General features: G+C 50.4%; 2 protein-coding genes across 9 annotated transcripts in view; one reads left to right on the forward strand and one right to left on the reverse strand.

Moving 5' to 3' along the window:
• Positions 1–12320, reverse strand: part of IL11RA (interleukin 11 receptor subunit alpha) — a 14354-nt gene extending 2034 nt beyond the window's left edge. The window contains exons 1-11 of one of the 8 annotated variants that reach the window (XM_027839570.1): positions 12223–12320; positions 8709–8808; positions 8349–8433; positions 7884–8062; positions 7577–7718; positions 7352–7384; positions 7013–7179; positions 2029–2192; positions 790–931; positions 523–684; positions 233–395 (exon numbers count right to left, since the gene is read on the reverse strand). In XM_027839570.1, coding sequence (XP_027695371.1) covers positions 233–395; positions 523–684; positions 790–931; positions 2029–2192; positions 7013–7179; positions 7352–7384; positions 7577–7718; positions 7884–8062; positions 8349–8433; positions 8709–8808 — 1337 coding nt within the window. In that variant the 5' untranslated portion in view covers positions 12223–12320. Of the gene's footprint in view, positions 1–232; positions 396–522; positions 685–789; positions 932–2028; positions 2193–7012; positions 7180–7351; positions 7385–7576; positions 7719–7883; positions 8063–8348; positions 8434–8708; positions 8809–10193; positions 10282–12222 lie in introns of those variants that run through there. The other 7 variants (XM_027839576.1, XM_027839573.1, XM_027839571.1 and 4 more) reach the window with 7 other exon arrangements.
• LOC114025874 (MAPK-interacting and spindle-stabilizing protein-like) lies at positions 10220–12543 on the forward strand. Its single transcript, XM_027839393.1, has 3 exons — positions 10220–10444; positions 12052–12347; positions 12411–12543. The coding sequence occupies exons 1-3, from the start codon at positions 10220–10222 to the stop codon at positions 12541–12543; spliced, it is 654 nt and encodes a 217-aa protein (XP_027695194.1).
• The last annotated feature ends 1757 nt before the right edge of the window (positions 12544–14300 follow it).

Genomic DNA, 14300 nt, shown 5'->3' on the forward strand with positions numbered 1-14300 from the left:
ACAAGGAAGAAACTGAGGCTCAGGGTATGATTTGAACCCAGGTCCCCTGACACCAGAACCAATGCTCTTTCACTTATACCATAAACTAATATTCTATAAAAGGGATGGGCCGGGGAGGGGGGAGGCACAAAGGGAATCTCAGGCTGAATGATCTCTCAGATCGGGTGAGAGAGGCTTTTGAGGGAATTTGCTGGCAGAGGGATGGGGTATTGACAGGGCTGGAGTCACTCACCAGAGCAGGAGTGCAAGGGCCCCAGCAGCCAGACCCACAAAAGAGAAGACGCCCAGAGATGCTACCACAGCCACCTGCTCCAGGGGATCCCTGTGGTCTGGATGGTGGAGGGAGAACCCACATGAGAAGCAGCTTGACCCCACCTCCTCAGCAGGTGGAGGCCCTGGGGGGGGCGATTTGGGGTAGTTAATAACCCACATTTCACTGCTTCTTGTCTTTGGGGTCTATATACCCCTGATGAGGCTGCAGCTGCAGTCTGTGACCCTGGCACACCCAGGCAGCCAACTCACCCGTTAATGGCTGAGAGTCGGGCTGCAGGGAAGGCCTGGGGAGAACTTGTCTCTCTGGCTTCATCTCTGTCTGTGCCTGCACCTGCGTCTGCATCTGGGTCAGCGTCTCTGTCTCCGAGGGCCTCTCACTAGGTCTGGTGCTGGGGCCAAAGGCTGTCAATGCTAAGAGAGCAAGAGTGGCTTATGAAGGGCAGAGCCAGGCCCCATGCACTGGGCTGCTCTCCAGACCTCCCTTCTATCCTCCTGGGCCTGAACACTTCCTCTCACCAGGACTTGGGGTCCCCCACGCCTCCTCGCTCCAGTCGCTCCAGGTGCCAGCATCAAGGAAGTCTCGAGCACTAACTCGAACCACATGGGGCAGCCCGGCCACGGCATCAGTGATCACCTCCTCTAGCCCAGCCGGCTCCACCTGCGGGGTCACAGGGAGGGACCTGGGGGCATGGGGTTCTTTGGCAGGAGCATTCCGTGAGGGGGGAAGGAGTGTGGAGGAGGCCTCTGCCCAACACTAGGGGCTGACTACTGCATGGGCCCTGGAATGCCTGCAAATTACACTGAGGTCATCTAACCCTGAGCTAGATGGATGGAAGTGTGGGGATGAGGGAGGCAGGCAGGGAACAGCCAAACAAAGTTGTAGATACCTTCCCCTCTTTTCCTGCTCCATCATCACTGGGGGACTGAAAATTGAGGGCAAAAGACCCCCAGACAGAATGGTAGGGCTCTAGGAAGGACCCAAATAATTCGCCCAGGGCCCATAAAATGGTTGGTTGAGAAGCCGGTGGCCAGATCTGAAATTAACTTAGAATCTGGACAACCCAGAAGTTCCAAATTATCGCTGGAAGGGACTGAAGAATGTGTGTCAGAGGTTCCTCCACAGAGTCTACTCCTCTCATTTTACAGATGAGGAAACTGAGTACCAGAAAGAAGTGATTGGCCCAAGAAGACACAGGATGTCCCTGGTCAAGCTCAGATTCTATATGGTAGCCTTCCAGCTCCCAGTGAAGGGCTCTTCTTAATTGACCTGCAAACCCACACCCACTAACTCTTTCTTGGGGTTATTCTATGTTGGGGTGGAGGTGGGTAGGATAGATACTTTGTCTTAACTTGCCTAGAAATTTTTTTTTTAATTCAGTAGCAGCAGGAAGCCAGTCTACCTGTTAACTCCAAAGAGGGGAACAACCTAAAGAGAGCTGGGAGATGGAGACCAAATGAGGTGGGATGATTACGGATTTTAGTGTACTCCCTGTCCATCCTGGACAGGATGCCTCCCCACACACAGGAACACCCCAAGTCAAGAGAGCAAGATATACACAGGAGACTAGGCTGAGCCCCCAGGAACAGGAGGTTCAGATTTAAGAAGACAGGGAGTTTGAGCCACGGGGACTCCCAGATCTGAGGGCACCTGTCCTGTGGAAAAGGCTTACGAGTTTTTGCCTCCACTCCATTCCTTCACCAGGTCCCCCTTACCAAGGACTGGGCTAAATCCTTCTGTCCCACCTTCTCCCTTACCATGGACCAGGTCAGGTGGCGCACAGGGCGGTATTGCAGTCGGAACTTGAGCAAAAAGTGGGGTTGGAGGGGCCAGGAGTTTGGATAGGCCCAGCTGACCAGTAGGCGTCGGGGAGCCCCAGGAATTGGTTCTACTCGAAGTCCCTGGGGTGGGTCTGGCCTTACTGTGAACATGAAAGTAAGAATGGGACCAGGGTCAGTGGGGATGGTAAGCTCCTCCTTGCCGCCCCTTACACTCTGCCCTGAGTCTAGATCAGAGACAGTCGAGAGACAGACAGAAGCTGGGATTGGGGAAGGTATTGGTAGGACACACCAGGAAGCATGCACAGGTAGAAACAGGGGTGTCACCAATGGTAGAGTTACTGAGAGATGGTGAACCGAAATGGTCAGTATGCTGGGATTGGTGGTCATGTTAGAGAGAGGTCAGCTTGTGTGTAGAAGGGTCTGTAACTGGGGCACTGTCATGTAGAGTCTATATTGAGGGGCCTGAGGATTGAGGCAATAGCTCTCTACTTTGTTGGGAATTACATAGAATAAGTATGTGTGTATGTATATATATGCATGTGTATATGTATCTATAGGTAGTTTTACTGTGTGTTTAATATTTCATGTCCAGTTATGAGCCCTGAGTGGGTGACTCCCAGGCAGTCAATTATCATCTCTAGGCAGATGATTCTTAGATGTGTATACAGCCCTGACTTCTCTCCTGACCTCCAGGTCACCTCTCCAACTGCCTTTTAGACATCTCAAAATAGATGTCACATAGAAATCTTAAACTCTGCAGGTCCCAAACTCACGTCATCTTTCCCTCCTAGCCCTCCCTTTTTGCTTTCTTCTCTAGGACTGTCCAGGGTAACATCACACCTAGGCTCACTCCCTAGGTATCACCCCTGACTCTCCACTCTCACCTACCCCCATCCAATCAGTTTCATGACTCCTCTTGCATAAGCTCCTTGCTCTCTTCTGCAGGCCCGGTGCAGGCCATCATCACCTCGAATCTGCACTGTATCTAGCCTGCTGGTCATCTCCCTGCCTCATGTCTCTCCCTACTCCATTCCATCCTCCACTCAGTTGCCAAAAGTGATCTTCCTTAAGTGCAGGTCTGACCATGTCACGCCCCCCTCTTTGAATAAATTGCAGTGGATTTCTAGTACTTACAGGATCAAACAGAAAATCCTCTGTTTGATTTTTAAAGCCCTTCATAACGACCCCTTCCTACCCTCGATGCTTCTTGCACAACACTCCATTCCCCTTCCGCAAAACCTTTCCCAGTTCTTAATCTTAGGGCCTTCCCTCTGAGACTCTACCCAATTTATTCTACTTAGACCTTGCTCATACAGAGTTATTTGAACGTTATCTCCTCCCATTAGACCGTGAGCTCCTTGAGAACAGGGACTCTTTTTTACCTTTCTATGTAACCCAATACTTAGCATAGTGCCTGGCACATAGTAGGTGCTTAATGAATGTGGTTTGCTGACTGACTGCAATATACTTCAAACTTTAATTGATCCATTATTTCAATAGTACTCCACCTGCCAACAAAGATCCCAAACTCTCAAAATGCCTTAGGAGATGAGAGGTTCCACCCACTCCTTATAAGTTGTGACAAAAAAAAAGTCACTCTTTGGCTAACCATCTGGTAATGAACTTCATGAAATTAACAAGGCTGATCCTCCAGGGACAAATGCACAAAGGACCTCTGAGCCCCTGCTTGAAGCCTCTCCTTCTTGGTAAGAGCTACCAAAGCTTACATTCCACTAACAGCCTTTGGGAATATAGGGTCTCTTCTATGACAATGAAAGGCATCAGAGGAGGACTTTAATGGAGGAAATCATGCAATATAGGAATGTAAGGGATTTGGGGAAGAATTTCACCTCCTTCCACTGGAACTGTATCTAAGAGAAAGTAAGAAAGAAACCTGAGGGAGTAGGTAGAACCAGTAGCCAAAACCATCACTCATTGGGTTCAGCACCTGGGACAGTGGAAAGCACGCTGAATTTTGAGTCAGAACTGGATTCAAATTCTGACTCTGTTGCTTACTATTTTGTGGGCAAATTCCATAGCTTCTCTGGGCCTGTTTCTCTTATGGAAAATGAGAGGGTTGGATTAGATGGCCTCTTAAGTCCCTTCTGGCTCTATGATCCTCTGTTATTCACCATCAGTATCTTATGGACAGCTAGAGGTTATGACAGCTTTGTGTGTGGTCCCAAAGCCAGCTTGGGCTTTGAAAGAGGAAGAGGGGGGCAGCTAGGTGGCTCGGTGGATAGAGCAACAGCCCTGAAGTCAGGAGGCCCTGAGTTCAAATCCGACCTCAGACCAAACACTTGACACTTACTAGCTGTCACTTAACCCCAATTGCCTAAAAAAAAAAAAGAGTCATAATGGGGCAGCTAGGTGGCACAGTGGATAGAGCACCGGCCCTGGATTCAGGAGAACCTGAGTTCAAATCCAACTTCAGACACATAACACTTACTGGCTGTGTGACCCTGGGTGGGTCGCTTAACCCCATTGCCTAGCCCAACAAAAAGAAATAAAAAGAAAAATAAAAAAAGAAAGAGGAAGAAGCAGGGATGAAGGATGGTTTTGGTTTTTGAAGAAAGATGGCAGGATACAAAACGTGAGCTACTGGGATGATGGTGTTTAGGTCAAAAACTGCTCTTGAGATTAGGTAAAGGTGCTAGCTTAGGACAAAAGGTAGAAAACTCAAGCTTCACCAGAGGACAGGACCAGCTGAGGAAAGGGCTTTAAAAAAAAAAAACAACTTAAGAGGGCGAGGAAGAGCAGGTCAGGGATGAGGACAGAATGTTAGGGGCTAGATAGTCAGAGACCCCTAGCAGATGGTGCAAAGTGCTGCAGATACAAAGATGAAAGCAAGGTCAACCAAGGTAGGGCATGAAACCTAGGCAAGTAATCTCTGGGGACAAAGAGAAAAGAGGTTAACTGAGAGAAAACTAGGGGATCTGGTGGATATAGTGCTGGGCCTGAAATCAGGAAGACCTGAGTTCAAATTTGACCTCAGATGCTTACTAGCTGTGTGACCCTGGGCAAGTCACTTAACCCAGTTCTGCCTCTACTGTAAAAAGGGGAAAATAATAGCACCTACCTCCCAGGGTGGTTGTGAGGATCAAATAAAATAATATTTGTAAAACACATAGCACAGTGCCTGGCACATGGTAGGCACTTAAGTACTTATTTCTCTCCTTCTTTATCCAGGAATTAAGACAATACCCACATTGGTCTGGAAGGTTACAGAGCAGAGGTGAAGCCTAACTTGGAGCTAGAGATAGGGGAGAAGGCTCACAGAGAGGTGGGACTAGAATGTAGCCACCTAGAGGGACCTGGGCTCACTGTGGGCATAGCAGCTACACCTACTAGAGGAATGGGGCAGAACAATATACCTGGGAGAACACTGGACTTGGAGTCAGCAGGAGACCTAGGCTGGAATCCTAGCTCCGACACTTACTCACTATGTAACTATGGTCAAGTCACATAATCTCTGTGAACCTCAGTGTCCTCCTCTAGAAAATGGGAGTGATGACCTCTGTACTGCCTATGTCACAGGGCTGAGGAAAGCACTTAAACCTTAAAGTCCTATATAAATGAGTTATTAAATAACAGAGGATCACAGTGCCTGGAATACGGTAAGCCCTTAAGCACTTGCTTCTTTCCTTCTTTATCCAGGAACCAAGGGAGGATCCCCAGCGGTCAAGAATAACAGGATCAAATCCTGTCCTTCATAACTCAGCCTGTTTGGGAGTGTGCTTCTGGTTTGATTTTATTCACTTCCATTTCTTAGTAACCCTTCCCCTTGAAACCTCCCATCTTGTAAGGGATCGAGAAAAGGAAGAACTTAAGTCACTAGAGGACTAGGGGACATAGAAAGTGACCTAGTGAGTGGCCTGTTGTGGCTGCTGGGAACAGAATCCTTAAGCAGAGAGAAAAGAGGGGGGAGGATGCCAAAGTCAGCCAGCTCCTGCCTAGGGTTAGGGAACCAGTACCCCTCCAGGATTATTCAGCAAAGGTGGGATACAGTTTTGGGGTTACTAAGGGGTCAGTATTTTGACAAGTTGGGGTCAATTAAGAATATGTTATATGCTGATGGAGTCAGTGGGAAGGGGATCAGTAACTGAGGAGTCATAGGGGCTAACATAGAGGTCACCAGAGAGTTATATAGAAATATTCTGTGCTGGTAGGGTCAGTTTTTACAAAGAGGAGTCCCAGGGATCCCTGAATGTGTTAATATAGTGTCCATGTGGAAAAGGAGTCCCAGGGGTCCCTGGAGATGTGTTAATATAGTCTCCTTGTGGAAAAGGGTTGTGGGAGCTCACCAACAGATCTTCTGCACAATGATTGGGTTAGTATGCATGCAGTACCTGTCTTTTTATGGGGACAGTATTGAGAAGGTCATTCACAGACACACTGTGGGGGGCGAGGGGCAATGTTTAGGGGGTTCATAGTAGAAGTCAATGTGGAAGATCTTAGGGGATCATGGATAGAATGCTTTGTGTGATGATAGGGTTGAGACAGCTAGATGTCACAGTTGATATAATGCTAGGCTTGGAGTTAGGAAGACCTGAGTTCAAATCCTGCCTCAGGCACTTACTAGTCAGGCATCCCTGGAAAAAGTCACTTAACCTCTCTAAGCCTCAGTTTCCTCATCTGTAAAATGAGGGGGTTGGACTCAATAGCTCCTAAGGCCCCTCCCAGCTTTAAATCTATAACTCTATGAGGGTCAGTTTTTGAGAGAATCACATGAGGTCACTCCATATGTTAAAGGAGTCACTGAGACCATTCTAAAATGTGCTGCTGGTTGGTGGGTTCAGCATCCATAATATCAATGTAATTGGATTGGGGGTATTAGTCATGGATGTTCTGTGTACTAACAGACTTTCTTGCAGAGGGTCAGCATTGGGGAGAGGGGTCATTCACAGATGTTTTATGATAGAAGTCAGTATTTTAGGTGGCATCAAAGGGGCCTACTCACAGATACTTTGCATGCTCACATCCAGTAGGCGGGCACTGGCTCCCAGGGGGTTCACCTCAGTCACATTAATCCGATATTGGCTCCAGAACTCAGAGCCATGGACCACACACCGGGCAGCCCCAGGAAGTTCTGGTAAGCATGGCCAGGGATCTGCAGACAGTGCTGGCCTATATAGTAAGGAGAGGGCACAGTGGGCACCAGGACTGCCCACTCAAGGGACTCCCAGTCCTACTATGGACCCCACACAAAGGTTGAGCTTAGCCTCCTGAAACCCTCTGCCCACCTCATCCCTCTCCACAAACAGCCCACCTGGGGTAAGAGAGGATCAGGGCTTCTTACCTTCCTCTTTCTGTTCCAAGGATGATTTTCTTCCTGTGGCAGGAAGAAAGAGAAAAGGGATGCTTGGGTTATACTTCTGGGCTGCCACAGCCCCCCAGGTAGCATTTCCCTAACTGTAGACACTTCATAAGGAGGTCCCAGGGGTAGCTTGTCTACCTCCAATTTTCCCTTCTCCCCATATCCCCCATGTCCATTCCATTTCCCTTTAATCCATGACTCATATACCTGTAGGAGGCAATGTATCGTGTGGGAAGGCCACTGACCCGGCTAGGGCTCCAGGAACAGGAGAAATTCTCATAGTCTGATGCCCGGCAGGAAACCATGGGACGAGATGGGGGGTCTGTGAGGACAGGACAGGAGCTGAGGGCTGCCAGGGAGCCACCAATTACTCTACTCCAGAATTCTTCCTTGCTATGGTCCCACCTCTTTCCAGTCCCTCACAGGCCAACTTAATTCCACCACCCCCTCACCAGGGTCACTCATGCCATGCCCCAAGTCATTCCAAAAACCCTCAATCCCCAACATCACTCACAGCCTAGTTGGAGCGTCACAGAGCCTCTGGTCCCCCCATCCTGGGACTGACAGATGTAAGTGCCCTCGTCCTTGCTATCTGCCTGCTCCAGGACCAGTTCCCGTTGTCCCAACCCTAACTCTGACCTCGCTGTCCCCAGGAGCGCGTGGCCATCAGCCCGGTGCCAGGAAACCAGCGTCCTGAGGATGCAAGGTGTGGGTGGGGAGGGTTGAAGATAGATCAGGATGAAGTTGGGGAAGAAGCATGGATGAAGTTGGGAGATCAATCAATTGATAAACTTTTATTAAGCACCTACTATGTGCCAAGCACTATGCTAAGTGCTGGACAAGGGATAAGAACAGCAGAAGTCCATGTACCTCCACCCCATCCCACTCCCTCAACTCTTGACTACATATTCCACCCATCATCCCCTGAAGATATGAGAAGGTTGTGATGAAGGTTGAAGAAGTACGGTGACACACTTACCCGAGAGTCACTCCTGGACACAACAGCACAACGGTCTCTCCAAGTTGCCCGTACTGGACTCCTGGGGATGGGGTTGGCATGAATTCTGAGGAGAAAGACTCCCCATGCTGACTCCTGAGACCTCCCCCAATTCCCTCCCACATCAGGGGATAGTGGTTACGAGGGATTCCAGGAGTTGGACATCAGCTCTTAGGTTATGGGGTTACATCCCTGGGGAATGGGAGTTGGACATCGGCTCTTAGGTTATGGAGTCACATTTCTGGGGAACACAGGTCAGGGGGTAGTGGTTTCATCCTGAGTCAAAGGTCTGCTAACTCAGGTCAGTAGTTGGGGGTCCTGGTCTATGCCATGTTTTCTCACCTGGGGGACCCCAGGCCTCAGGGCCAGTGGAAGGAACAGACACTAAGGCTGCAGCCACAATCACCAAGACCCTGCCCAGCCCAAAGCAACTGCTGCTCATCTGGAAGGAAAATGAGGTACAGGGTCATCCCAAGGGAAGGTTGGCTCTCCGGGACCCCAGACTCCTCTGTGTACTGCATGCTACTTCCTCCCAGGCATCATTCCTTCCCCCTCGCCTCCCTACCAGGGATCTTTCTCTTTCCAGGAGGGAAACCAAGGTATAAAACAGAAAACTGAGAGGGACTTTCATTTTCTGGAGCAGGAGGACATACACATACATACATACAATGACACATACATACTCATATATAAAAGGTAGAAACACAGACAATATATTCACAAAAATACACACATGCACACTTGATACTCATAGTACTAATACATATGCTCACACACTGAGACAGACTTGTATACACATAGTCCCACCCCCTCTTCACCACCACTTCTACCCCCACCCCAGCCCCAAGGAGCCCCAGTTCTGGGCTTGGGGCCTAGGACAAAAGCTGGAGGCGTTGGGGTCCGTGCCAGACCCCCGCCTCCTCCTGACAACCTTGGCACTGGAGCTAGTTCAGAATTTGGCACTGCTAGGGCAGCTCCCCCCACCCCACTCTAGCTTGGCCCAGCTCCACTGTTAACCCTTTTCCTCTAGATGCCTAACCTGGAAAATAGCCAAACCCACTTAGGAAGGGATGGGTAAGGTTGGACCCTAGAACCTAGGAAACTGCTGTCTTTGGGAAATAGTCTAGAGACCTAAGGATCCCTGCCACCTTAGCCCCAGTGCCTCCTGGAATAAGTCTGTCTGATGGGGAGAGGGAGTGCCCACAGATAGGAGAGATAGCATCAGAGAGTGGCCATATTCTGCCACAACCCCACTTAAGCCAACCATTATGAGTCCTTCATCCTGTCCCTCTCTGGGGCAAGCAGAGAAGACAGTCTGGCTCTAACCAGACCCTGGGCCACTCTGTCCCACTCTGTTCTTAGTTCTCTTCAGGACTCACTCCTAGGAAGGAGCCTTAGAAGCTTAGGGAGAAGGAGGGGGAAATAGGGGAGGTAAAGGACTAATCTGATCCAGATGCAACAGCTGCTGCCAGAGGCCCAGAGACAAAAGGGTGATTAGGGGAGGGAGAGGGGGAGGGGAGGCACCTTAAGGGAGGAGGAATGAAGAATGGAGACCGGGAGACAGGATCTGGGAGATACAGCAGAAAGGTGAATTGAGAGTGATAGAGATGAGTGGGGAAGGGGAATAGAGAGAGGACTTTATAGAAAGGCCAGTCTCAGATACAGGGTACTGGACACATGTAAATGCATATGTCTGTCTACATGTGTATACCCATGTCTATATACTTGTTCGATTACATATATGGACACAGATCACATTTCCCATGGAGTGAGGCATAGGGCTTCTATCACTTTGCACCCTCCACCCCTGTTTTTTATTCCCCCTACCTTAGTTCCTGGTACTCTCTGTGTCCATGATCCTTCCTCCTCCCTCCAGCCCTCAGCCAGCTCCTACTCTGCTTCTGTTCTCAGCTCTCAGCTCTCAGCTCTGGGAGTTCAAGGCAGCCCCCCTCTCCCCACTTCCCCTTGCCTGGTTCCTCCAATTCCCACCCCCTTCCCCCCCCCCATTCCCCTACAGAATGTGGCTGCCCCTCAGCCAGGCCCCCTTCCCTCCCCCTTCCCCTACCCCAGCCCTAGGGGTAAGGCCAGAGCTAAGGAATGGGCCTCTTCCACTGCCAGGACACCCCCCCACACACACACAATCTTACAGACTGGAAAGGAAGCCTCAGGTCTACCCTTTCCCTCATCCCATTACTTTTTCTTCTGTGCCTCATCCCCCAAAACAAGGGTGTTGGGAATGAGTCTGTGAATAATCTAGTAAGGGTTTACAGATATTTTGTGTGTATCCACATGGTTGGGTTCATTTGTATAACAATGCATGTGTATGTCCTATGTTTGTGTGTTAAGGGGCAGAAGGGTGAGTGTAACAATTCACAAGTTGTATCACACTCCCCCCCCCCAAAAAAAGAACCCAACTTTTAATTGGGATGTTGAATTGTCACCATTGGATTCAGAGAGGGCAGTGCACACACAGAGCTGCACAAATGAAACCATATAAGACATGCACTCACACAAATGCACAAAGGCATACAAAGACAGGTACAGACAAGACACCAATATAGATAAGCACTTGGTTATATAGAAACAAACATGCGGAGACATACATTCACAGATACCCTGGCACTCAAAAGACACAGAGATGTACACACAACAGAGAAACACACAAGCAATTAAATACCCAGACATGCCGTTCCTTACACACAGATACATGGGCACGAACAAAGGTAGGCATGCACGTAATATCTCTATGCAGATAGAGACCAGATCACAAGAGAGAGATAGAGATACAGATAAAGAGATACATATGGACAGACTCCCTACACGCACCCCCTTTCCTCTCTCCACGCCTCCCACTCCACCAGATGTTTCCCCACAGCTGGGCAGGGCTGCTCCCCAGAGGGTGATGGGGGAGGGGAAAGCCTTGAGACTGGGGAAAGGAGAGCTCCAGAGTTTGGCTGATAATCCACCCCCTAAACTCCTCCCTCAGGAAACCCTGGCTGGTTGCAGCTCCGCCCTCCCTCCAAACCCCTCTTCAGGCCCCTCAAAATTCTGGCTGAAGCCCTTCTCCCTCCCCTCTCACTTCTCTCCACTTTTCCAATCTCTCTCCAACTCCCCTCCTTTTCTCCCTCCCCAGTTTTCTCTTCTCTCTTCCTGCCTTGGTTTCTCGCCCACTACCCCTACCCCCTTCTCCCTCTGTCTCCCTTCCTGTCTCTCCACTTTCCTCCACTCTTTCCTATCTCTCTTCCTCTCTCCATCAGGTCTCCCTCATCCATCCATCTCTCTCTCCCCCTACTCGTGGAAAGTAGAGGGGATATAGGGGACGTGGAGAGAGGGGGTCTAGCTTCAGGAAAAGACCTCGGCACACCAATCTGGACACACACAGAGGCTCACACACTGGCACATTCTTAAGCTGGCACATCTACGCATAACCTACTTCGCACATACTCTCCGATCGTCCCCCCCCACACACACACAGGAGTTGGAGTCCCAAGCTTCCCATCTTCCCCATCACAAACAAGGTCCCCTCGCCTTTCCCCAGTATCTCTGAAATATCAATTCGCAAACTCATATTCCAGGGAATCAGACACAGGAGAAAGGAAGAGACCAAGTAGACAAGGAGACACCGAGAAGAGACATCCATGCACAGACACATGGGGACCGAGTTCAAAGCGGGCCTGGGACTTAGGAGTGGCTGGGGAGGCAGACACGCGCAGCTAACACAGAATACACGCTCTTCCACTCTGAGCTGGGGAGACACGCCCGGGCTCTCGACCCGGTAGAGGCAACAGCAGCGCAATTGGGCCCTGGGGGCGGCCGCGTTTACGCTGCCCCCCCGCCCCACCGGTCCGGTCCTCACCTTACGCGGCCGTGCCGCCAGCCCGCCCGGTCCCTCCTCCGCTACACAGCCTCCGGCCCCCCGCCCCCCTGGGCAGAGCGGGGCCGGCTCTTGCCCTCCGGTCCCGGCGGAGTTGGGGAATGGGGGTGAGAGGGTGGGCTCTAAGGCCCATTGGAGTCCTGCACTGCCAATCACCGGCTGCGGCCCAGGCCCCCACCCCTGCCCGGACACTTCCTGTCCCCGGAGCGGGAGGGGCAGCAAACTGGAGGAAGGGCGGGAGTCCGGTCATTGACACTAGAGATGGGAAGGGGGCTGCCAAGAGAGCGGTCAAAGGCTGAGTGAGGATCACTCACTAACTCACAAAGCCAAGATTTCAAACAGATAACCAGGGGAGAATTGGAACTCCGGAGATCCAGGAGCTGGGACTCGGGAGATCCAGCGCCTGGGACTCCTGGATCTTAGCCAGAAAGCATATCCCCTGACTAGAAGACACGAGAAGGTGAGGGGACTATCTGCCCCCATTCTTCCCCTGCACCAAGCTGCACCAATAGGATGTTAGATCACCTCACCTATGGAAAATGCCCTTGCCTACTGATAAGCAAGGAAGGATTTAACAGTCCCGAATGAAAGGGCTTGACTGTGAAGGCGGGTAACTACTTGTATTTAGATAACAAAGCTTTCAGCTCTTCTAGGTTCAGACTGATGGCCTTCTCAAATTGTGAGTTTATGTGTTGGGAGGAAGGGGGTACTTGAAGAGAAGCTTCAGTAACTTTCCTCCCAATTTCATTGGCTCCAGAGCTCCAAGCCCAACGTAAAGTGCTTTGCGCCCCTCCCCTCGAAGGCCTTAACTTCTCCGCAGTCCTGCCATTTCCCCCACTCTCTCCACTTTATGGTACGATATATAGAAAAAAAAACACCTCAGAGAAATGAGACAAAAGTGAGGCAGAAAGGACGTGGTCCTAAAATCCATCCTAAATGTCAGAGCTGGAAGGACCCTAGATACCTGATCTAGGGGTGCTTAGTTTTGTGTTCTGGACCCTTTTGGCAATCTGGTGTCTGTGGACCCCTTCTCATGATAATTGTTTTGTTGCCTACATTTTTAATTGAAGGAAATGATAAATTTTAGTTAGAGGCTAGTGAAAGTAAGTCTAATTGTCCCCCCAATCCAAGTTCAGACCCCAGATTAAGAAGCCCCAATTTAGCACAAGAGACTCATTTTACAAGAGGAAACCAAGGACGGGAGGTGAAATTCCTTTCCTGAAGTTTGAGTTTTTGAGTTGGCTCCTGAAGCAGAGCCAGGACCCAAGACTTGGAAAGGGCTCATAGTGGAAATCATGATGGACCAGAAATCACAGGATTTACAGCTGAAAAGAACCTTTAAAGATAATCTCTTCCTCAGCACAAGGCTCCCCCACCCCCCATTTCACTGATGAAGAAAACTAAACCCTGGTCTCCCTTTCCAGGTCACATAGCTGCTAAAAAGCAGGGCTGGGATTCAGACTTCCAGCTCCTAATCCAAGCCCCACCCTGCCCACAAATCAGGAGTATGAGCCCTGGACTGGCCATTTGTGTAAACGAGCACTAATATTTCCGGTTCTCCCTTTCTCACCAGGCTGTCCTGAAGAGTCAGTAAAATTGGTGTGAAAGTGTTCCATAAAGTCCTGTACAAGTCTGGAATCCTTCCCCACCCTGGCCCCCCATTCCCCCTTTCCAGGAAGGCTTCCACAGACACACAGACTCACAACTGATCACTGTATCAGTGTGTCTACAGCACGTGGGAGGGCGGAGAAGCTCTGGGCCATGTGAACACCCATCTGTAGCCTGCCAGCAGAGAGACACCACCGCCGCCGGCTAGTCTGGGCCCCCTCCCTGGAGGGCTGATACAGGGCCAAGGTTGGGAGAACCTGGCTCCAGCACGGCTAGGGTTTGAATGCTGTCCACAGGAGCCTCAGTGAGACTGGCCCCCAAGACACAGGGCTGCCCTCAACTCCAGCCAATCAGACCAGAGGCCAGTAAAAATGGCCCTCCTCCTCCCCCTTCTAAGCAGCCACAGAGACAGGGACAAAGGATTTATTTGCCAATTCAAGACCCCTCCCCCA

The sequence above is a fragment of the Vombatus ursinus genome, unplaced genomic scaffold, assembly GCF_900497805.2.
Source record: "Vombatus ursinus unplaced genomic scaffold, bare-nosed wombat genome assembly UNPS02014832.1, whole genome shotgun sequence".
NCBI lineage: Eukaryota > Metazoa > Chordata > Mammalia > Diprotodontia > Vombatidae > Vombatus > Vombatus ursinus.